At 42.6% G+C, this 25,499-nt stretch overlaps 1 protein-coding gene across 1 annotated transcript in view; it reads left to right on the top strand.

Annotated features, from left to right (window-relative positions):
* The first annotated feature begins 3,811 nt into the window (after positions 1-3,811).
* The window catches only part of LOC138567831 (vomeronasal type-2 receptor 26-like), a 109,197-nt gene continuing 87,509 nt past the window's right edge, over positions 3,812-25,499 (top strand). The window contains exons 1-2 of the mRNA XM_069646329.1: positions 3,812-3,871; positions 5,568-5,795. Coding sequence (XP_069502430.1) covers positions 3,845-3,871; positions 5,568-5,795 — 255 coding nt within the window. The 5' untranslated portion in view covers positions 3,812-3,844. The remainder of the gene's footprint in view (positions 3,872-5,567; positions 5,796-25,499) is intronic.

Here is a 25,499-nt window from a genome sequence, read left to right as displayed (position 1 = left end):
AACCACCCGTTTTCTTTTAATAAAAAACTTTTTATGCACACTAAACCTAAAAAATATATAAATAAATAAAAAACATTCAATCCTTTTTTTTCCGGTCCTTTTGGATTCAAACAAAAGGGCATTTGATCCTTTTGATTTGATCCTTTGACCGGACACCACCAGGAGCAGTCTGAGCATCAATGGAAGAGAACCATGTTTTAAGATTTTTTAGGCCACAACAATTCCAAGACTGAATATATAGTTCATTCTATTATGAGTTAATTGTGGCTGATGTATTTGCAGATACTGTTTTTGTAAGGGGCATTATCCCTGTTAAGCCATTAAGTGCAGTTGTTAAGGATCCCAATTGTGCCAGGATCTGGGAGTTGTCATTCAAATTAGAAGAACGTGATTCAGTTTCAATGGGACAGGTATGTGCAATTGGAGGTTGAAATTCCAAGAAAGACCCAGCCGTTTCAAGAGAAGAAAATGCCTGAAGTTCAAGCCTGAGTAGAGCCAAATCTGATTTGAACTCCCAAAGTAGTTTTGCTATGATTGGGGATTGTACTTTGCCTAGCATGCGATTGTTATTGATGTTTGCGAGCCTAATCCACTCCACATCATGGGAAATAAAGTTGCGCTAGGGCGGATTTATATGTGCCGCGCCATTAAGTTGAGAATTGCTAATCCATCCAGTGGTGGTTTGCATTTCACGCGGAATTTCTTGAAACGATAACAGTGTGTCGTTATGCATGACCAGAGGAAAGTAAGATGATGTTGTTAGAGCAAGATTCTCATCTTTGGCTATATCACAGACTTGTGCAGACATTGAATGAGGTCCTTTTGGGGGATCACGATTGACTATATTGACGTTGGCATTCAGATTACATTGAGGGCCTACTAAAGAAGAGCTGGAGTTAGTAGGAGGTTGAGAGCCAGCATGTTCAATAGCAATTGGAAATGAAGCCAATTGCATATCAGCCTGCACAGACATAGGGACAGGTTTTGTGGGCTCTAAGTTGGCTACAATGGCTGGAGTTGTCGTCAGCAACAACTATCTGTTTTTCTATAATGGGAAAGTAAGTACTCATATTTGCCTGGACCAAGTTAGTGGGTGCCACATGAACTAAGTTAGGAGTAGCAAAGGTCTTTTCCGGCTCAGCCTGGACGACAGCAGGAGAAGTTGTCAAATGTGAGGAGATGGACTTATTAGCAGAAGCACCAGTCTGCACCTCTTGCTGACATTTAATATGTAAAGCCTTTTTGCTTTCTTCATTAAGTTGACTGAGATTTAGATGGTGGTCCTCAGTTGTCGATGGACCATCTTTATCAGAACATGCTTTCGAGGTGTGTACATTTTTTGAGCAATTGATGGAAGAGCAAACATTTAGTTATTTATTAGACACTATGCTGTTATGTTTTGTTCAGTGTCTTCTTTTTAGAGCTTTTATGGTGAGCTTTCTTGGTTCTACGAGATGTGTAATAAACATTTGCAGTCGAGTTATCAATTTCTTGCAACTCAGGATTAGATACAGGGACTGCAACATCTTGATCTAAGATGCCTGTAATAGCAGATGGACTATCTGGTGAATCAACATCTTGATTAGCTGTAGGAACCAACAGGTAAATTGACGGAAAAACAGGAGGGACTAACTTTGCATTGAACAAAATTTGTTCCACTTGCAATAGTCTCTCACGTTCCAGTCTAGCAACTTCTAATAAGTCTACGGGAGACAATGATGATGATATTCCTCCCGAACAGTTAGTTTGAGATATTATATTGGCAAAAGAGGTGGGAATCCCATTTGCCAATTGAAGGTCATCACTCGTTTGAGTGCCTTTGGCATGCATTGCTGCGTGAGGGAGTATTGGAGACAAAAAGAGGGGGGGGAGTGTCCCTAATGCAGTGGTGGAATGGGACTACAGCTAATCAAACACAATAGAGTCCACACTGCAGTTAAATTGATTGTATTTATAAATAGTGATTTCAATAGCAGACCTGTTCAAAAATTTGCTAATTTAATTTAAATCTAACAAGCCTTTTTTTCTGAATACAATTATCAACTTAGTAATCAGAGTTTTGGCTGAATACAAGTTAACACCTGGAGTAGGCATTTCTTTACAATGTATGTTGTTTGTCACTGTATCCAAGGTAGATACAGACTGTTTCTTTCTGTTTTTCACTTTGCTATTACTTGCAAATGACTGTTTAAACTTATTGGTTTTTGGTTTATCATTGTATTGCTTAAACTTCAGACTTGTTTAATTGCAAGACTGTTTTTCCTAGTCATCATTATGTTTTTTGTTGAAACATAATATCTATGGCAATACATTTTGTTTTTTATCATGAAATCATCTTGTTTGCTTTCAGAGTCTGCTACAGCCATCAATTTGTTGTTTAAGTGATATCGTCAAGATACACTCAAAATTGAAATCACTATTTATAAATACTTACAATCAATTTAACTGCAGTGTGGACTCTATTGCTTTTGATTTGAGGGAGTATTGGAGGCAAGTTTGGCTTACAATAGCAGCTGCTCTTTCTGGACATGTTAAATGAAAATTATGACATGCTTCCTGCGCTAGAATAAAGCCCCCTAATTTGGAGAGCTTTTTTGTGTTAAATGTACTGATCTCTCTCAGTTCCTTGAGCATGTGGTGTATATATTCATGTCCTTTGTCCAAAAGATTGAGGATTCTGGTAAACACTGGAAAATTGTGAAGTTCCTGTTCCAGTGCGTTCGATGAATCCCCCTGTTGCGGTTCAAAGGAAACAGGTGAATGGCAAAAGTTGTGATCAGATAAGGTGTCGCAATTAATATGTTTTGAAGGTGATTCAAGCCCTGGATTGTCCAATTAATGTGTCTTCTGTTGTGCAGACAGTTCCCTTAGAGTCAAACCTATGGACTTGCATGAAGGAAGAAATGATGAAATAGGCTTAGTACTATTAGCATGTGAAACTGGAGAAGGAGGCATGGGTTAGGACGCAGGGTGAAAGTGCACCTGTTCACGGAATGCACTTTAAGATGAAACAGGGGTCGATGGCCCAAGTGAGAGGCTTATGCATCGTTCTATAGCTGCCATTATGCCTGGTGCTAACATAGAGGTGTCGGAGATAGGCGCAAATGTATCATCATTTCAACCCTCATCCAAATTCTCAGTCGTGTTTACTACCCATGTTGCAGTCGCTTTAAATGTTATTGCAGAGTCATTAGCTGCCTTTAAGGAAAAAGGGAGATTCAATTGAACTTGTTTGGCCTCTACAAACACTTCAGGTACTTGAGTTTCAGCTCCTGTAGAGATGTCAGGAGAAGTGATCTTAGGTGGTACAGACACCTCCTCCTGTACAGACACTGACAGTAGCGATCTTTGGCCATTAAGAAGAGAGTGCTGGAATCGTCCTGAGAAGCAGGCAGTTTATTACCAAATACTTTTTTTGGAGGGTCGCGAATGCGCTTCCCGTTCCTTAATGTAATTTCAATTATTAAATCTACGGTGGTGCCGTAACTATCAGAGTGTTTACAAAGTATGTATACTTGTTTGCCAGCAAATAAGCACCTGAACACTATGTAACCTATATCAGAGCATCTGTAAGATAATCATATATGCTCAAGTACGCACAACAAATAAACACATGTGTGACAAATGAATATCAAATGCCCTCAACGCTCACCTCTCGCCCCTCACCTAACAGCCCAACTGCAGTTCTGAGGCACTTCCATTGCACGCGCGCGATCACTGATGTAGTGGCTGACGTGGGAAAAGGGGCGGGGAGATGGGCGTGCTTGAGAGGTAGAGCTGCGGAAGAATAAAACAAGCACAAATGAAATTAGAAAGAATGAAACACTAGCAGGAATATACCTGCATGCTGCAGCGAAGCCTCCGAGCCGAGGTAAAGTCCAGCAATAACAGGTATTTACTTGTTAGATGCACGCCGTGTTACAGCGGCAGGCAAGCTTCCCCTTGCAGATGACGATGGCAAACTTCCAGTCAATATTCCAGTTGGTCCAAAGAGGGGGTCCAAAGGGTGCCAAATCACTCGCACTCCTCCCAGCCCAACTTCACTTCTGAGGCACTTCCGAGGAATAGTTAATGCCCAAACACCAGACCTTACCCAATTTGCGCTGTTTTGTATTGTAAGGGGTCTCGCTTCTCTTCCATTATCATAGCTTTTTTCCCCATCCTAATACCAGGAATGAGAGACAAACAGCATTTCAGCAACATGTGCCCTATTACCGTAATGCTCAAGACCTGGCCAAAGAAGCTCTCGAGCTAAATAAAAATAAAAAGGTGTTGAGTAATAGGAAATGCATTTGCCACATCTGGAAAAGACTAATTCATTTTAAAACAGGATTTTTTTCCTCTCACTTGGCAATGCAAAGTCATGTTTTATGCTGCTAGTTACAGAAGCACCTGTGATTGCTGCTATAGGTACACATATACTTTTTTTTGTATTTGTAAAGCGCCTAGTAGCCCAAAGGCATTGAGGCGCTGTTTCAAGAAGTTGTCTTAGTTACATGATGTAAGAGGCAATGCATGGGTTACAAGTGGCATGTGCCTTACGTGGTGGATGTGCAAGCATAGGAAAACATAAAGAAGATACTTGAGATATTGTGCATTACAGTGATACCTTAGACATAAGGTGAAGATGAAGTGCTGGTAGCATGGCACGCTAGAATTTACACAAACAACATTGTTTTGATTGCTTTTCTGAAGGCTGCGTGGGACTCAATGTTTCTGACTGTGGGAGGGAGCAAGTTCCATTTGGTGGCTGCTGTGACCGGGATGCTTGAGCCCCCTGCCCGGACCCTAAGGCTTTTGGGGATGGCTAAAAGGTTAGTGTAGTTTGATCTGGTGGGTCTGTACGAGGGAGGCGCTGAGAATCTTTGAGAGAGGTAGAGAGGTGCTGTGCCATGGAGCCATTTGTGGGTTAGTGCCAGGGACTTTAAAAGGATACGTTCCTTGATGGGTAGCCAATGCATTAACCCTGAAGAATGCCCAGACACACATAAACACATTAAGGGGAGAAACTTATGAATGAGATAGCTAGTAAGCCTACATATTTTGATTACAATGATCATGAACCAAAGGAACTAAATCACATTTTAGATTTGGAAAGAGTCTTTGTTTTCACACTTATATATTATTGGCATGTGAGATACATTTATCCTATCCCTTGGACCAGTGCTATAAGCTGGAGAGTGTGCTTCGACGATATTGTGCGTGATCATTCGCAGGCATGTTCACTTTATATGACATCTATTGCAGATTGGCGATTCCAATTAAATACAGAATTTGCCTTCCTTTTCTCTCTTTATTCACTAGAGCTTCACACACTGGGAAGCAATAGACTACAAAGCAATCTTTCACAATTTTATGCAATCCTGAATTTGTAGGTTAAGATTATTTTTGATTTTAGCGCTTGTGTTTGATTAGAATAAGAAGCGCCTACGCTTGTAGAACAGCCATCAGGTAAATCATGTGACTTGAGATGTTGGTGGGAAAGGAAGGAAGGTAGGAGGAATCACTGGTCTATTAAGCCAAACTTTAGTAACTTCTTATCTTTTTCTTATTGATGGTGTTTCCAGCTCCTGCATTACATGAAGAGTGTCCGCTTCAGGAACACGATTGGGGAGGAAATCTTCTTTGACAGATATGGAAATTCCCCTTCCGTCTATGGGATCCTGAACTGGCAACGTAAGCTGGATGGCACCATACACTATGTGAAGGTGGGAGATTTTGATGCCAGGTTGCCCGAAGGACAAGAGTTCTCCATCAACATATCTGCCATCCAGTGGAATCAGCCGGGCACAAAGGTACCAATATATTCCCAGCATAGGAGTTTAAGTCTAATAGACACAGACATGACTGCACAATACAAAGAATAGAAACCACAATAGCATCATGCAGTGCCACAAAATGTTATGGGCTGTGTGAAAGGTAAGGAGTGATAGCGATTTGAAACAAAGCAGCAGACATGTCTAAAACAGTGAGAAGAAAAGGTGTTCAAATGTGTGCCATGAAGCTGCTTTGTTTGTAGATGGTGCCTTACAAACCACCAAACAAACAAATACATCAACAAATAAAATATAGAGCATGAAACCGATGTCATTGCAGTATGAGATGTGTAGAGAGAGATAGTGGAGATGTAGTGACGAGCACATACTTCCTTTCATAGTTTGTGCACTGAATCACAGCCAGCAAATTGCACGTTAAACCAGCACATTACTTTGACATTTCATCTAACACATTTTCACTGCTTTGTTAAGGGTACATTATTAATTTTGTTAGTTGGTGGTAAATTGGGTTAATATGTGTATACAGTGCAAGCTGGACAGATGACCTATTCACCCTGAAGTGAATCATTTTAAAACCTGTTTAATGTGCATTTCCATTTGCTGTCTGTATTTTGCATTCAGTTTACTGCCTCCACTGAAAGTAATGGCATGTCCCACCTACTGCCTTTCATATACAGTATCACTACATCTAAACTGTCTCTCCCTACACATCTCATCCTACACCATTCACTGCTGTATTGTTGCCTTCACAGGTGAATTGAGAGTGTGTTGCCCTAATCCTTTGACCCACCAGTAGGCCCCTATTTGGTCTCATGTTTGGTGCTTCTACTGTTGGAGGAGCTTGAGGCTGCTCTTGGGCATTCATTGTCCCAAGAAACGGTCAACTTGACTATTTGTGACTCGAGTTTAATGAGTAAGTGGTACGTGGCAGCGCCTATTCATACTGCTCCTGTGCTGAAAATACAGCCCACAGGGTGCGATCACTGAAGCCAGTGTGGCTTCCAGTCCTAGGACATTGCAGTAGATGTTGGCTTCCAGTGTGAGGACAAAGTGGTAAAGGCAGATAGTACAATCTGTTAAAAATCAAATACTGAGATGTGTTTGATTTGATTAAATAGATGATTGACTACCCATGAAACACTGTACAAATGTGAGATCTCAGATTCATATAAGAGTGAGTTCTTAAAAGATGATTGTAGGTTTCCACTAACTAATGAAATGAGGAATACTTTACTCGGAATACATTCCATGTGGGTACATCACAAACGCACCGAACAAAATCAGGAGCAAAGAAACAGAGATTAATCATGATGGAATAGAGAACACAAGATAACCCCATCATACTTGTTTATTTTTCAAGTCAGCCTTTCTACAGAAATCACTTTTCACTCACTACAAAGACCAATGATCACAGAATTGTCTAAAGTAAAATTTCCTCGTGTGAACGGTGATCCAATTCTAGATATAAAACTCTAACTCAGAGATTGTACAGCCAGCGTAGTGATCATCATGCTACTTACAATAATTCACTGCAGAAAAACAGACAATTACAGCAAATTCTAAAGACACACGTTTAAGATTTGAGTACTCATGGGCAGTTTTTACTCATGAACATACCGACATTGATGAGGCAGCACCATCTTCAATCTTTGGAAGCAGTGTTGCATATGGTCTCGACTGACCAGCAAACATTACCTTGTATGTGTTAACTGCCAAGTACTTCTGCATGCTGGCTGTCAGCACCCAAAAAATGGAGTGTACAAATAATCCACACAAACACTGTGAACTTTCATCAATACCCACAAAGGGTACTTGAAGGAAAACATTATCAAGCAAGTTAAAGTAAAACTAGGCTTTATCAAATCATAAAGTTTCTAACAATCCTAGATACATAACAGCGTAAGGTTAGGGGATAGTTTCCAGATCTTTGTGGGCTGTCAGACTGTGGACTGCCAGAATGAAGAACTGGTGGTCATTAATGGCATAGATCTGTTGAAGCTGTGCATGTAAATAGACAAAAGGACCCATATCCTCTCTAAGGGTACCTATGTGGACCAGAGAGGCATGCCAAAATAAACTGACAGTCAAAATAGAAAGCCTCAACATGTGAACTGAACCCAACCCTTTAATCCTACACTTTAACTGTCTAGTCTGAGAAATATGAGTAATAAAATATTACACAAAAAGAGAACCTGAGCAACCAACAAAAAAATGATATTTGTTCTGATTGAGTTTGGTACTCGAGTCACTTAGACTTGTTGGAGTGCGTGAGTCACCAGACCGGTGCTAAAACCTAATCTAATAAAGCCTATATATAGTATACTGACACCAAATCACATACTCACTCAGATTATGTAGATGAATGCCACAGAATCTGAAAACAGAATGTAATGTATCCTGCATGAGGTCAGCACACACTGCATGAAAGTGAACAGGTACCAGCATGTTGTTGCTGGCTGGAGAAATAGGGCTTTTTTCCCTTTCTGCACTGGTCTTGAGAGCTGAAATCACTTCCAGAATCCCTAATGGTATAGTTATAGCCTAAGCTCACAGGACCATAGGCAACATGGGAGGAAAGTAGCTAAGAGCCGCTCCAAGGCAAAGCTACCTTATAATGTATGTTTTAATTTACTTTATTTAACTGTATTTTACCCGTTTTTACAAAGATACCTTATTCCAACAAGCCCAAACACAAATATTCACCCAACTTATTGGAAACAAGGCCCTGAATGCAAAGGACACGAGGAAGAGGAAACTGACTCCAAGAAGAAATAGTTATTCTTTTTGAAAACAAAGGTTTGAATCAAAAGCCCTTGTGATCTACTGAACACAACAATGTACTCTCTAGTGACCACCAAAATGCACAAGGTAATAGTGCCACCAGATGCCTTTCCATCAACTCTTGGTGAGTGACATACATGCCTCTGATATTTTCGACTTCCTATGGGAGCAGAAAATAGACCTACTCTTCATCAATAAAATGAATCGGTCTGTTGATCAATCACCATATGTTCAGAAAAGTTAGGTGATTAAACAAAATTCATAAATTGTGCCAGTAGGATAGGAAGAGGTATAGCACTAGTCCACAGAAATGTGTTTCAAGTGTCATCGTCTAGCATCCTAGAATTTGAATCAGTCACTAGCCCTCATCTGCTCAATCTCCAAGACCCTATCACTTAGCATCCTTCTCATCTACAGACTACCATTCTACCGGTGGACCTTCACTGACAAACTTGCTGATGCGTCTCAAACCTTTCTGTAGTCCACAAAAACCACACATTACTCAGAGATTTCAACAATTGTCTTGAACACGAGGGCAATCCTCCAACTAGGTAAGTTACTGCAAGCATTGTTTCTTTACATCTTAAACAAATGGTTAAGCATATCATCATCTCTATCTGCTCCCCAATTCACATTCCTTGTGGTTATCACTGTTATAGGTTGCTAATGGGATCTAGAGTTCTAGAATGTTGGGGGCTATGTTGGAATGTACATGGATATGGAAATGGGTAATGGATCCTGTGATGGACCTGAAAGGAGCAGATGTAAAAGGGTGATTCTTAAGCCCATGAGGTTAATTGAGCCAATGTGATAGTTGATACAGTTGATAAGTAGTTGAATGATAATTGATACAGTCGATAAGTAGTTGAATGATAAGTATGGGGGGTGTTATAGGTTGCTAATGGGATCTAGAGTTCTAGAATGTTGGGGGCTATGTTGGAATGTACGGGGAGTTGCAGTTCAGTTGTTATCAGAATAAAGACCTGAAATGACTTACATTGGCTAGCCGCATTACGATCATTAATAAATAACAGAAACCATAACAATCACCTATCTCTCCCTCTTACAATTTATTTTAACAAAGTAATTTCCACGTGCAGATCCACCCAAAGGACTTGCATCCCAAATGAGATCCTGGGCAAATATACAACCAAACATTCAAATGAGGGGTTTAAGAAAACATAACCAACAATATAGTTGGTGCACACATTACAAGACTAGAAGTGCATCTCCACAACCTTCAGAACTAAATGTTTCACTTCAAAATCAAACAACATGAAAAAGAAACTGAGAAATTGAAACAAATCCAAAGTAAAAATAAACCACATTAGTACTCGATAAGGGGGTGTGGCAGTCTCCCAGCCAATGAGAAGGCTTGGAATGTGGTCCTTAACACACTGGGAAAGAGCCCTCTCGAAGCCTCCTCGGAGCAGGAGTCTGCCATCTTCCCTCGCTGGGACCAAAGGTAAGTGCACTTCCTGCGTCCCCTGCCTCTTCTCCCAACCCCAACCCCTTTTCCACATATCCAAACCCCTTCCTACTCAAACCGTACTTAGCTGCACTCCTCTGTCCCTCGCTGGCACGGTGAACACGACAGTGCCTGGCACATCTCTGGCACGTAATTAGTCACCATGGAAAGGGAGAAGGGACTATAGATAGTCCCTTCTCTCTTCACATGGAGGCCATTTTGTTAGTTTATTTCTTTTCATTCATTTCAATGACTGCCATGAAAATAGAGAAGGGAGAAGGGACTATGTGTAGGCCCTTATGCCAGATCCCTGGTGGCCATTTTGTTTTATTTATTTTTTTCAAAATGTCAAGAAACAGTTTCAATGCTGTTTCACAGCTTGAGAAAAAATGTCTATCAGTACCCTGGTACGATGTGCCGGGGTACTAACAGCGATAGAACCCTTGGAGGGGGCATTACCTGTCTGGTAATTCCCCCCAGGTGATAGTTAAAAGCCCGAGCGAAGCCCCTCAAATCGGGTTCTATTGCTTTAATAATAATTGCTTGCCGACTACTGCAGTAACATCATCAAAACCAAGTAAGCACATTATTTCATACAAATAGAAGTAGTGCAACACAGTCAAAGGAAATCTTTAAGATCATCCAAGAAATCTAAACCACAGGAGATTGAAACACAAATCCAACACCGACTCAAGAACTCTGTGAGCCAGTTTCTCTGAGAGTAAAGAGCTCACAAACGTAAGATCACAATTGACAGTGAAGGAACACCACAACTCCACCCGACCACGGAGCCAACATCGACTGCACCAAGCACCCCTTTTCTTCACTTCTTTTCTGTACAAGACCTACTGTCTACTCAGATTAATATATACACATGCTCCATTACTATGTAGAAATAAAAAAGCTAATTCACAAGGCCCAAACATTGCTTTAGGGAAATGATGGGTACAGAATCGTTCCTCTACTCAAACTGGGTGATGCTAAAGAAAAACTAAGATGAGAGCACCAAGAGTGTTCTCATCCTACTGGAAAACTTGCCACCTTCATGAACAAAATGATTATAAAAGGAGACATTGCAGTGAAAGGAGCTGTGCGTCACTGATCACCTCCTTTCCCACAGTGAGAGTCAAAACTACCATCATGGCTCTCTTGAAATCCCAGCCATGTCTACTAACATGTTGAGTACACCCAGGATGCAACACAGATAATCTACATACTCAAAACAACATTTCATCAGAGCAACTATGCATAAACACTTGATCCGCACAGGAGGATGCTTGGATGACAACAAACAAACATCATCTTCAGTAAAGAAAATCAGGATCATAATGGGAAAGACTTAACATTTGACTCACTGGTGAGGCATTGTCAGATGTTGCTTGTTCCAACTTCATACTCTACAACGTATCATGTACTATCTACACTTAATGCTGTAAGGAACTCATAATGGCAAGAGTAAAGACAGGCACAAGTGATCACAGTTCAAGGGTGTTTATTGAACTATAAATGCAGGATGGAAAAACGCCTAACCTTAACCTAAATCTAAGATTGGAGCCAACGTCGACCATCAAATGAAAAATAAGGCAGACCTAGTAGCATTGTGTCAAAGTAAAAGGGGCTATACTAAGAAAAAATCCTATTGTCAATTCCTTACTACTAATTACAGAAAGAGTGTGGGATAGGGTATCAATAAAGAAAGAAGTGTTCTCAAATCATAAGTCAGGATGTGATTGCCAGGGGTCTCTCTTCCCCATGTTTTCTACACAGGACAAGGTGGGACCTTGGAGCAGAGGCCACGCTCGGGCTTTCTTAGCACTAGCCAACAGTTCCTTTCCAACTGCCACAGCACACGCTCAAACTTTCTCAGCACGGTCTGACAATTACATTCCAGCTATCAGGTTCTTCGATGGTAAAGTTTCTTTTCGATAAAAAAGATTCTTTCCTTCGAGGCCTGATGTATCCAACAAACAAACACAACATTCTGCTTCACGTATACTTTTGGTGAAGCCTTCACCCCTGGATCCCCCTCTTCCGGGCGCAGATCGTTTACAATATTGTATTCAACAATTCGCCAAAACAGTTCCTTTTTCAGTGAATCTTTTGGTGATAACTTTCCCCCCAGATCTCCCTCTTTCGGACTCGGGCCACTTTCAGGCGTTGTCCTCCCTCCCTCGGATTCACTCTGGCTTTTCTTACTTTCACAAACCTTAATGTCTTTTTACACAGTTCTTTGGGCTTTGCCCCTTTTTTCAGCTTCCCTCTACCGGGTTCACTCTCATCAACTTTTGCAGACAGTTCACTGTTGACACCCCGTGGTCGGGTTCACATTAGTTAACACAGTGTTTATAGGGACTTCAGACCCTGCCCCTTTCCGTTAGCATCCCTCTGCCGGGTTCACTCTTGCCAACTTCAATACCCTGTTCTTACACTCATCTCACCAAGCAGGATTCATTTCCCTTAGCTTCTCAATCATCTGTCGGTCAAAGACTTTTGACAGTACAGACTATTTTACAAGACCGCTGTATGACCACTTTGACCTGTTTTTGGTTACCGTAGTTTCTACCATCGGGTAATCGGCCAGAGTTTCCTGCTTAAGCACCCGCGTGGTACCAGCCTCCTCTGTTGCTGGTTTTCCCCTCTTTCCTCAATTGTATCTTTAAGCTTTTCAAAGTTGGCTACTTTTCGTTCAACACAGTTCGGTTTCTAGTCGATTCTCTCCTTGACTCACCAGCTGTGATGAATCGCTTGCCTTTCTTTATCCTTGGAGTCAAGGTTGGTACCAACGAGACCAGCGTCCTTCCCCAGCTTGGTTATTAGCGGAGGAGGGTCTCACGTACCATAGACATCTGCTGCAACACACGCTGGCTATTGTTCGCAGTCTTATAATTCCTTCTGTTTCACAGGCCTTGGTTGGAAAGGGCAAGTTTGCTTCTCTCCTTGTCACCTTTGCTGTATGCATCATCCTTCTCCTCTTGAACTGCCGTGCTGAGTTAGCTCTGATGTTGTGCAGTCTGCCTTGCTCATCCTGTGCTCTCGTGCTCCACCTTTTATCCCTGTGGGTAAGGCAAAGGGCCATCAGGTATGTGTGATTTGTGTCAATTTCCTCACTCTGCCTGACCCTTGTATCGGGACATGTCAGGTAAACCATTTTAACATTAGGCCCTTTTCGGTTACTGTGCAAGCAAGTGCTTGCGTGGGATAAGGGGGCTGGTATGATTTTTGAGTATCCTACAGGGTAGGATGGAGAAAAGGTATTTTTGGAAGGGTGAGAATGGTGGGGTTTGTGAAACAAACGAGAACGACTGGCGTTCTTATTGTGATGCAATAGGCGGAATTGTGGAAATGGTAGTGTGTTGTCAAAGCCGACTGGGAGTTCGGAAAATGAGAATCAGAGGGACGGGGTTTGTTGAGATGTAGGAAGCAAACAGGGATAGCTGGGATCATGACCTGAATACAGGGGATTGTGGGAACAGTAGTGTTTTGTAAAGATAGATTGGATGTTCGGTATGAATTATCAGAAGGATATGGAGAAGAATGAACACGAGCATTCTGGTGGGCAACCTGAAAACAAGGATTCTGAAAGAGGTTGTTTCATACTGTGACAGGGTTTGGGTTTTTAGTTGGGTTACCAGATGTTTTTGGGTGGTGGGATTTTAATAGGGGAACTTAATTGGTAGGTAGGGAGATAGATGTTGTACAACCTACAAAGGTTTCAAAGATCTTATTTTCCTCTCCTTCTTCCTCGGCATAATACCGCGTCTTAGCTGGGGCTTTTCCCCGGCCTCTCCAACCCAGGTGATCATCCCTCGCTCGTCCACCCCCAAGGTTGGAATCTGAGAGCTCCAGCCCTCCCCTGGCCACCTGAATAAGGGATTCCTGAGGTCTACTTGGGAGAAAACCCTCAAGTTTCTCACAGCACTCAAGACCTTGGCCACGATATCACTAATTTGGTCAAGACTAGAACCTAGCCACCATCTCAGCCATATTGAATACCTTATTGAAAATCTGCAGCAGTGAGATGCTAAATCTAAAATGCAGCTGTAAGTCTGCTCCTTAACATCAAAGGTTCAAACACATTTCCCCACCACTGAACACCATGAATTGCCGCTTTGTCAAGAACAGAATACACTTCAGAACCCCCTCAATCTCCCACCTCACTTCCAATGGAAAAGGCCCAGCATCAGCTTGCAAAGGCAGGGAGGTTCCTCATTCTCAATATTAATTGCCAAAGTCTAGAACTCACTTCTCAAGCTCAAGAATCTTTTAAGGGAAGATGACCACCAGACATTCAGGAAATGGCAAACATGTTTCTTGAGCTAACTGCTATAACCATCTATCCAAAGCTGAGAAAGTAGTTGGTCTACTGCACAGCCGAGCGATGAACCACAACCAGTGTACCTTTTCTGATAGTGTATTCCCTATGCACAATATTCAAACCAGACTACAACTCCTGCAACCAAGGAACGATACAACATTGTATGGGAGGAAATCATCCCTGTGCTCTCACTACCTTTCCTCCTTTTGTCCTATATGTCCAGCCTCACTGATACTAATAACCTCACTAAAGAAATCCTTCCTGTTTTACCCTACACTCACTACAAAGAGCTTGCGAAATGAGTGTAAGTACACCTGAAGACTGCTGACTCTCATACCTGCAATCTACCATGTGTGAAAGTTATTGACAGTGTGTGAGTCACACATGTTCCCTAACCCCTGTGAGAACATAGAGACTGTGATTTCCTGTGTGTCTCTGTATGAGTGAATGTTGAATACATGGAATAAATGAGTGATAATTAAAGTTTTGTATCCACGCCATTTGGGTGCTGGTTGGAGCAGTTACATTTAAGCTCATAAGGGTATGGGATTGCCTAGTGTTCCTATCACTTACGCTTGTACTATTTAACCCTATCCATATGTTTTACCATCTGCAATAAACCCACCTGTAGCCTCAAGGCAACTCTGAGTCATCAATGGCACATTTCATTCTCCTCCTCACTTGTTATAAAGAGGTCAGGAGGTTGCAGTGATGACTCAGAGTCACTGACAGGTCACAGGTCTGTTAGGCCAGAGTGTATACTCGAGATTATTACAGGAGGAAGAGGGTCAAGCACTGAACATTCGATATCCTTGACTGGCATCTCAATGTCGTTGTGCTAGAGGGCAAGTAAATACAAATATACAGAATAATGTTGGTCTGTGAAATTCAAACCACAGGTGTCTATTGGCATTTGCTGGGACAATAAGAAAGCCTGCTGCTTATGGTTGGAAAAACTAACACGCTTCAGGGAGTGTGAATGGGTAATGCCAGGGGAAATTGACACATCTTAAAAGAAACTCAATCAATCCGCCCCTCCCTTAAATACCTCAAGCTTTTGATTAAGAACAAAGACCAGCTTCAATAAACCACCATGGTTCTGGATGATAACTGTTTCACCAAATGTGAGAACTTCATCTTGGTTAAAGGCAACGGATCAACAGGATGGCTAGATTTCTCCTTGAAATACAAGTGACTATCATCCATGACATATCTGATCATGCATCTGCCTAAAATGACGTGGAAATTAATTCATGTTGCATGGAGTTCTTCAGGGCACTTTGTGCCGAGTTGTGTTCCTCCAATAACAGAGAGAAGGACAAGTTACTGGAGAGGATTTAAATAGCTGAGTTTAGCAACAGTCCTCAATCTACCAATCACTAAGGACGGATTACATCTGGCCATGAAGAAACTATGCATTGGGACAGCAGGAGGAACAGAGGCCATTTTATAACTCTTACTGTTTGGCAAGGATGTGCAGTATATTGGTTCCCGTAGGCCTATTTAATGGCTCATTACTTACATAAATATGTTGGTCAAATGTCTAGAATTGCATCATGACAAAATAGTGCACATTTTCGGCAATTAGGATTGAAACATATTTCATCCAGAATAAAAGCATACCACAGAACCAAGATGAATCTTCCAGCTCTGCTCATTCTGAGGGTCATTGCTAGTGCTGGCCCTGAATGTTGACAATGCTTTGACTGGTTACCTTATGTTTATTGTACTGAAAAAATGTGGTTTTAACGCTCTTTAGGGCATTTTCACTCCAGCAATCTAGACTTTATTTAGGGCCTCAATGGGGTAGTGTGGCTCCCCTCTTGTGTTTGCACTCATTGGGTTTCCTCTCACATGATCAGTTAGGTATTGGGCACAGAACATGGGCATCTCACTGTGAGGAATTGCCATCATGCAAGGGTGTGGAAGCATTGGCTTTTAAAGAGAAAATGTATTAACTAATAACATTATGCAGGTAATTCCATCTCAGAAATCGTGATCTGCTACCAGGTCATCCATTCAGAAACTCCATGCCTGAAGCATAGTGTACACCATGCCCTTCTGGATTAGTACTGTGTTCTGCAGCACCCGCTCCTCAGTGGCACAGTGCAGGTCCAGGGGTCACAGGTGCCCTCTTGACAGCTACAGATATCATACATGTGTCAGCCCTGTGAGCCCAGCCCAGCTGTTGCATGATTATGTGTCTTCCCCCAGCCAGGCTGTCTCTGCTGCTCCCAACATGACTATTACCCTGGGGTTTGCCACTCTTTGATTATTTGTGAGGACAGGTAACACACTCACCAGTGATACTGCCACTCCACAGGATGTTGTCCTGGAAACAGGAATCAAAGAGCACACCCTTAACAAAAGGACTAGCCTCCCACCAGAGTGCTGCAAGGGACTCTGATGCTATTGGCAAGGAAAGAGGACATGGTTAGTGTAGAGAGCAATAGTTCAGTCTAGCTCGGCATGTTCTTTTCCAATGACTTGTAGACTATTGATTTGATTTGTACATTTATAAAGCACATACCCCATATGAACCTAGCAAAACTGCATCTGGGTGCAAATGAAAAATGTATTGTTCTTTTAATTTAACAGGATAAAAAACAACTATCTTGAATAGAACCAGGTGCTCTCATTCAAACAAATATGTTTTCAGAGGTTTTTCGAAAGCTGGATAAAATTTAATCTCATGCAAGGATTGCAGGAGAGAGTTCCAAATACGAGGGCCAAAAACAGAAAATCATCTGTCTCCCCACGTAGAGGTTTGGGAGGTGGGAATTATCAATATTCCCTGTCCGTTTGATAATAAAGTATGAGTCAGACGATAGGATAAGATCTTAGATTTCAAATACAGAGCGCCCAATCCATGAACACATTTAAAAACAAGACACAGCTTCTTGAATTCAATCCGCCGTTGTACCTGCAGCCAATGTAGGCTTCTACGGAACTCTGAAATAGCGACTTTCCAGGATAGAAAAAAGATCATGCATACAGTCAAATTCTGAGTCACCTGTAGATATGGAATTTGATATTTGGGAATGCCGGCTATTATGGCATTGCAATAATCCAGCTTTGAATTTGTTAGGGTAGGGTGCCTCCCTCAGTGGGACGATCTTTCCCAGAAATGAGTGGAAGTAGAGGTTTTAAAAGCATGAGTTGAAAATACATGGACTTTATGATTTGATTCACCTGTAAATGACAGCTCAGGCTGGCCTCCCATATACAGACTGAGTATATTTAGTAGACATCCCAAACAAAGCGGAAAAAGGGATCACATAAGTAACTTTAGAGAACTTATTTGTTGGGTTGAGGATAATAACCTCTGTCTTAAAGGTATTCAGCTGGAGTTTATTTTCCAACATTCAGCATTGAATCATTTCAGCACACTTCAGCAACCATTACACTGCCTTTGCTGGATGGCTTAAGAGAACATACGTTTTAGTATAATCTTCATGTGAATGATACTGTAATTTAAACTGTCCAAAAACATTGAGCAGAGAACGAACATAAATGTTAAAAAGTAGAGGTGACAGGGATGAGTCCTGTGGCACTTCACACATTATTTGTCCGGTAGTTCATCAGACAAATACGGGCCGACCTTAACTTGTTGTCGACGATTGGTTAAAAATGACTCAAACCAATTCATCTCTTCCTTTGAAACGTAGGCCAATGACAACAGTCTGGATATTAAAATTGACTGCATTAAATGCTGAGGACAAGTCAAGCATGACAAGAATTTCGGAGGATTCTGCTGAGATATAGATTGATGATCTCTGCTTTCGGGATACTGTGCTTTGTAGCTGCTCTTCGGATAAAACATCATATGCCGGGGGTTCTTCGGTTGTTGACGGGGGTGCCTGGGACATCTTTGCTGGCACCCTCTCCCCTCGGATGTGGCTTTCTGGTATCACCATTAGGGCTGAATGCAGCATTGACAGAGTGCAGGTCCCCCTCCATGACTGCGGAAGGTGCAGGTACGCCTGTTTGCCACATACCCAGTAAGTGTCCATTAACGCTGCTGTTCCTTTTTTCATATCTGGAATGAGAGTTTTGCTACAGTTCTTGTTCGTACTTAAGGGCACTTTCCCTTCTCTGTAAAAGCACAGTTCATAAGATATTTCACGCTACTCCTTCATTGGTTTCTCGAGAGCTGTTTGCCACGTTAGTTTGGCGATGTGCTGAGACCAGATTGGAGCGCATGTGCTTTTAATCCATTGTAGCTTCTCTGACAGTCCTCGCACCGCCTCTGCCTTACTCGTTACTTGCTCTTTATGCCATTTGTTGTCAGAAAACATTGTTCCTTGGATCACAAAGAAAGGTGCCTTGTTATAGCAGGTTTTCTTGTTTTGCATCATTTGTAAGGTAACAGTGTGTGCTTGATAGGTGCTTTTAATTCTACACAGTCCAAGATGAAGTAGACACTGGGCTTCTGCAATAGCTGCCTCCTGTGGTAAAAACACTTTAGGGGTCCCCGAGGCATGGGGAATCAAAGAGCACACATTGCAGCTTTCATTGGTAGCCTGCTTTGCCATTGCGCTCATGTCTGTGTACCATTTGTTAGACTGATATGGGTGTCATGGATTTTATACTGTATCTAAACCTAGACCATTATATTCATCATACCTTTTCTGCCCTGTCCCCCCCTTTTGCGCCTCCAGCTCCCCCCTGGACCATTTTGTATTTCTACTAATTCCTGGTATAGGATTAGGAATATTCCAGCTATTACCTCTGCCCCCCTTCTATCACTCTGCTGCTCACCCAGTTTACCATGAGCCAGGGCGGGTGTCTGGTTTTCATCATTTGCATAGTCGTTGCTTGAGGTAGTTTGTGTGGTTCTATAGAGGTCATCATATGGCAACGTATATGCATAAGGGTTGGGGCCATTCATCTCGTACATGTTAAATTCATGCTCACAGTAGTCAGCTATGGAATAGTTCATCAGTGGGGCTCTGACAGTTTTATTCTTATGAAGGGTAGTGAGGTTTGTCGGAACATTGTGGGACCATATTAGCTTAAAACCGTCCAATACTAAGTGGGATCCCTATTGAATTAGTTTTACTCCTCCTCCCCCCTCTTTGTTTTTGTATTTTGTTTATTTATAACGCGTACCATCCAGCCCAAGGGCATCTGGGTGCAACTTGTGCAAATATTCATTTTATAACAACTTATATACAGGCACAGTTTTATACATGACTAGAGTGCAAAGTTATATACATGAATAGTATGCAGACATAGATATACATATGAAATACAGAAGGCGATCACAGGTGAGGTTTAAGAAACCGTAACTGTATAAGGAGTGGATCTCAAGGATAGCTGAGAGGTGAAAACAATTCAGTTCTGCTCGAAGAGCCAGGATTTTGTGTTCAACTTGAAGGTATTGAAGGAGCCTTCAGATCTGATGGTAGCCGGGAGGGTGTTCCATAGTTTGGAGGCTAGGACAGGGAGGCTCGTGCCCCCCACTTTTTCGAGTTTGAACCTAGGAATGGATAGGCTGTGGGACTGGCACGTTCTTTGCGGTCGAGTGGAGGAATGGAGGCAGAGCCGGTTGCAGAGATAGGGGAGGGCCTTGGTGGCAAGGCATTTGTGCGTGAGGGCCAGTGTTTTCAGTGAGATTCTCTGCTTGACCGAAAGTCAGTGTAGGTTAGTACTGGATTCGGAAATGTGGTGGTTTCTTGGGATGTTTAGGGCTGCCCTAATGGCATTGCTCTGGGTGATTTGTCGTTTATTCAGATTGACTTGGCTAGTCCCTAGGTAGAGGGCACTGCAGTAGTCAATTTTGGACATAATGAGAGTTCTGGTGAGGCTGACGCTGTTCAGAGTAGTCAAAAACGGTCTAGCTCTGCAATAAGTTTACATGTGTAAGCAGAAGCTGATCAGACTGCATTTGTTTGCCGAGACAAGGATAGAGTGGCATCAAGGTAGAAACCTAAAGTTTTTGTGTCTTTAGAGACTTTGATGGTATTTCCATCAATGGTAAATGACTGGTATGACGGATCTAGTTTGCTAAGAAATTGCGAGGAGCCCAAGATGAGGAGCTCCGTCTTGTCGTCATTGAGGCATAGTTCGTGTTGGGCCATCCAGGCCTGGATGACCGGATAAACGTTGTTCAAAGCCTTAGTGTCAAGTAGATAATCGCCAGTGATGGGGATGAGTATCTGGGTGTCGTCGGCATAATTGGTATAGGAGACACCCAGATAATCAAGTACATCAAAGAGCGGTTTAGTGAAAACGTTATAAAGTGTGGGTGATGCACAGGAACCTTGAGGCACTCCGCAGTGAATTGGAGCGGGGTCATTCAGCTGCGGAGGGAGAGAAGACCCTCATGGATCTGTTTCTCAGAAATGATTTGATCCATTCCGCGGCTGAGTCTGAGAGGTGGGCAGCAGAATGAAGATGTCGGCATAAGATTTGCTGGTTGACCAGATCGAAAGCCGTGGAAAGGTCTAGGAGAAGTAACATTGCTAGTTTCCCATTGTCTTTCAGGACCTCAATTTGGGATTTTAAATTTATTAGAGCCGTTTCGGTCTCATGTCTGAGGCGGAATCCAGATTGTTGTAGACCAAGGAGATCATTAGACTCCAAGTAGTCTTGAATCTGTAATTACGCCACATGGTCTTAGATCTTCAGCAGGAATGGGACGGTAGTTATGGGTCTGAAATTAGTAGATATGCTTGGGTCAAGGGATGGCTTTTTAAGCAAAGGGATCACCCAGGCGTCCTTGAGATTATCCCGGACAATGCCTGTTTTAAAAGAGGAGTTAATGAAGGCCGTGATGAATGGGGCCAAGTCGTGGGCAGATTCCTTAATGATAGGAGCATTGCACGGGTCGCCTTGGCAATTTGAGGGTTTGATTTGCTTGATGATGTCTTCTACCTCGGCGGTAGAGAGTGGGGTGAAGGCAAAAGGTTTATAGGGTAGAGATTTTGTTCAGTAAAGCGATCTGGATGTTAGCGCACCATTTACTGTCTTTAGTGCAGGTGTCAGGGGGGAGGCTGGGGATTCGAGTTTTTTTAGAATTTGAAACAGTTGTTTTGGGTTCGAGTCTGCTTGTACAATACGGTTATTAAAGGACTCCTTTTTGGCCGTTATAATGTCATCTTTATAGGTGAGGGAGGCAAGGAAGAAACCGTCTTTATGCTCATTAGAGGGGTGACTTTTCCAATGATTTTCAGCGCACCGTTTAGCTTTGCGGAGCAATCTCAGCTGTGAGGTCTGCATGTGGTTTAGACTTCCTGAGTTTGATAGGGGCGATAGAATTTATGGCGGTAATCATGTTGCGATTGTAGGTGTCGGCTAGGGCTGTAGGGTCCATGCATGAGTATGAGGCGGCGTTGAGAGAAGGAATTAACAATGAGAAAAGTTTTTCCTTGGTTATGTCCCTTTTATATCTAGTGGGGAGGGCTGGGGCTAGCACAGTCGGGGCATGCAGGGCTGCTTCTATATTGAAAGTGATGATGTGGTGGTCGGACCATAGACAGAGGGTATTAGAGATGACGTTAATAATACAGTTGGAGCCAGCTAGCCAGTGAAGGGTCCTACCTTTGGTACGGGTCGGTTCTTGAATGTGCATGGTATAACTGAGATTAACTAGTATATTCTCCAGGTCAGATGCAGTAGAATATTTGGGGTCGCCAAGACCCAGATTGAGGTCACCTAAAATGATCATTTGCGAGTTAGTTTTAGTTTTGTCAAGGAGAAGGGTGGAGATTTCTCCAACAAAGGATGGTGCAGGACTTGAGGGTCTGTAGATAAGGTGGAGGGTGGCGGTTTGGTTGGGCGTTAGTGGTAATTTCACTGAAAGAAGTTCGGCTGACTCAAGTTTGGAGTTGGTCGTCACTCTTAGCCCGAGAGAGGTTTTATGAATGAAGGCCACTCCACCGCCTCTAAATTGGGAGGTGGTGCGGTCGCATCATGTGATACCGTAGTCTGGCGGTAAGGCCAAGCACAGTGAAGGGCCAGATGTGGCATGTAGCCATGTTTCAGATATGGCAATAAAGTCCAGTTCTAAGTTTGTGATGAGGTCAGCAATGTCTAATGCGTGAGCTGGAAGAGATCTGGCGTTTATAAGAGCGCCCTTGAACTGTGGCAGTTTAGCTGCTGTGATAGTGGATTTCACCGTAGACGTAGGTGAAGGTGAGTGAGGTATTGTATGTATGGGGTGTTTGGAGCTATTGCTGCGAGTGTGAAGTAGGCGGAATCTTGAGCTGAGTCTCGTATTTCTAAGCAGGAGGGAGCAAGGTTGATTTGGGGTGGGTTTCCTTGCGAAGTGTTCCAACCAGAGAGCAGGGTCATTCAGATATTGGTTAGTGCTATTGCTGCTAAAGTACTGTTCAGTGGTAGTAGTCACAGGGCAGCTCATTATGGGGTCCGATCTGGACAATGGCTGGTTGTGAGGTCTAGGATGGGTAGCACTATCTGATGGCCGAGGATGCTGTGGGGGGTAAGAAGGTGGTAGGTTGGAGAGAGCACCCACGGGAGAGGTGTGGGTGTTATTGCAAAGAGTAGCTGAGCAATATTGGCAACATGTAAGGCCATAAAGTAGCAGGGGATAAGGAGAGACCTAAAAAGCATGATGGAAGTGTGAGGCACTTGGGATTCAATATGGGCCACACCGACATACGGAGGTTGTAAAGTGGGCAGGCAAGCACACTGGTGCGTTGAGTTAAGTCGAGATTTTGAGCAGGCTTGACTAGGAGTGGCATAGCGCAACACAATGCAGCTTGCTGAACCACAGTAGGTCAGCATGAACAATAGGTGCCATAAAGGTGCGGCTAAGCTAGGCAAGCAAGCAAAGAGTACATTGTTAATGGGTGCAGCTGAACAGTATGATGTATACAAATCGAAACACTTAGATTAGATTGGGGAACACACACACAGGGCTGAAGGGCAGTATGGCCCCCTCTCGGATTGAGAGAGACACTCTATTCACTATAGGCTAGAACTGCATGGTTGGAGTGTGCCGTAGGTAAGCAACCAAGTACGTGAGCAGAATGGCTATTCGTGCTGTGCTAGGGTAATACTCCGTACAGAAATCAAAGTGCACCAAATAGTTTCAATAATATGGGCCTCAAACACTCTCATACTATACCATCTCAGGAATACTAGCGTTAAGTAGTATAACAGTCAGATGGATGGAGCATCAAAACCTAGAGTCAATTTTCAAGCTGGGGGTTGTAAGAGGATTCAATTCAACACTACAGCTAAGTCAATGCCTAGTCTGGGATACTGAATGGAAACCCTTATTAATATATCTTTATGTCCAGTTCATGCGTTCTGGATGACTACCCCTATATAACACCCCTCTCTTGGACCCCCCCTGACCCCACTGAGCCAAGAAGTAGTTCTGTTTTGCACGTTAAAAGGTTTATTTGATAAATTAAACAATATATATATATATATCACGCTTTATAATAAATTAATAATTGAATATCACACTGAATCTGAGCAGTAATCAATAATGGATAGTCTGGCACTAGCACACTTCTTTATAATCAATGATGAGTGGTTATAGGATGGATAAGATAGCAACAATACTTTATGGTTTCAAATGGATGCAAGGTGGAATGAAAATGCAGTACAGAAAATACTCAATATGCGTTCAACAAAACAATGTAATCACTTTTCTCTGGCAATCCCCTCCCCCCTTTATGCAATGCAAGGAAATGGAAGGGAAGCACACAGTTCTCAGAAATGCAATCAAATGTAATTCAGTTCACCCCAGCAGCTTAGACTACAGAAGTTGGAAACACAGGCCCAAAATGCTTTTATATGTGCTGGCAATGAAGTGAAAAATATGCTAAAATGCTCTTAATTCCCTCTAGAGGTTCAGGGTGAGTGGTATCAAGTTAATATTAGTCCAGGCTCACTTTAGGAGTAACTAGCAGGTTAAACGAATTTTTGGCAACTGAAAGCAAGAAAACTGCTGTTTTCACACGTTGAGAAATTTGCAAATCGCGGCAAATTCGCGAGTGCGTTTTTCGCGATTACGGCAAAAGTATCGGGGGTAGGAATGCGGTTCTAGGTTCGTAGAAAAGCCACGATTCCCAGCTTTCAGAGGAAAGTTACTGCAAGTCTCTAAGACAAACGGTCACGGAGATATGAGCGATATGGTAAAGGTCATTTTTCAGATTTGAAATGTTAAAGTTCAAAAAGACAAGTGACAGCTAGCAACTAGAAAATGACAGGTGACCGCTTTGCAAATGACAGGTGACAGTTAGGAGGCAGTTCTACTTAGATTAAATAGATTGAATTATATTATTTTAACTAAGAGATTGGTTCTGCACAGTTTGCTGGGTACTCACAATATATTTTTGAAATAAATGGGCCTCGCCACGGATCTGGTCAGGTTTTCTTCACTCGCCACGGACGGTTTCTGCGCACAGCGTCTGGGTCAGCTCTACTCTGCTGGTCTGGTCTGGGTCTCTGGTTCTGATCAGGTCTGTGGGTCCGGATACAGCGGTCTCCGGTTGAGCTGGTCTCTCTCTGGATACAACACTGCTCTCTGGCAAATGGCAAGGGTTCTTGCAAAGAATTCAAACAGCTTGCCTGGCGGTGATAGTGGCAATGATTTTAGGCCTGCTAAGGAGGGATTTAGCTTGTAGTTGACCTCTCGGCTACAAATTCTGAAGTAAAGTCTTGGTCTCTGAAGGTGGATAGATTGAAGTCTCTATGTTGGCTCTCTGAAGGTTGATGGAGGTAAAGTACGGATTTTCCCGGCAGAGCGTCCCGCAGCAAATGGATTTGAAGGTCCCTATCTGTCCTGTCTGTCTGCTTTTATGTGTTTTGAAAAGGTGTGTGTGTGCAGCATCACTAGGCTCTACCCCTCTCCACTTGTCATTGGCCACTTCATCCTCTTCCACTTGATTGGGGGAATGAAATGAAGTGTCATCATGATGAGGTCTGTTTATGATACAGAGAACCCACCCCTGTCAAATTACACACAATCTATATTTTGACCCAAAAGACATATTTGCACAGGTACACATTTGTTTAAAATTACATGCACCCATCGCATATCACAGGAGGTATACCCTGTCCAAATCTGCTCTTCCTGGGAGCTTGCATTCAGAAATGGGGACATTTGCATTTTTTAACTGGTTTCGCAATATCGGACATTAACCCAAATTTACACACATGTGCGCAAGGAGTATGG

This window comes from Ambystoma mexicanum, chromosome 1p, assembly GCF_040938575.1.
Source record: "Ambystoma mexicanum isolate Mex_15411 chromosome 1p, UKY_AmexF1_1, whole genome shotgun sequence".
Taxonomy (NCBI): Eukaryota; Metazoa; Chordata; class Amphibia; order Caudata; family Ambystomatidae; genus Ambystoma; species Ambystoma mexicanum.
Note: the sequence above shows the minus strand (reverse complement) of the source record. Positions and strands in the feature narration are given on the sequence as shown.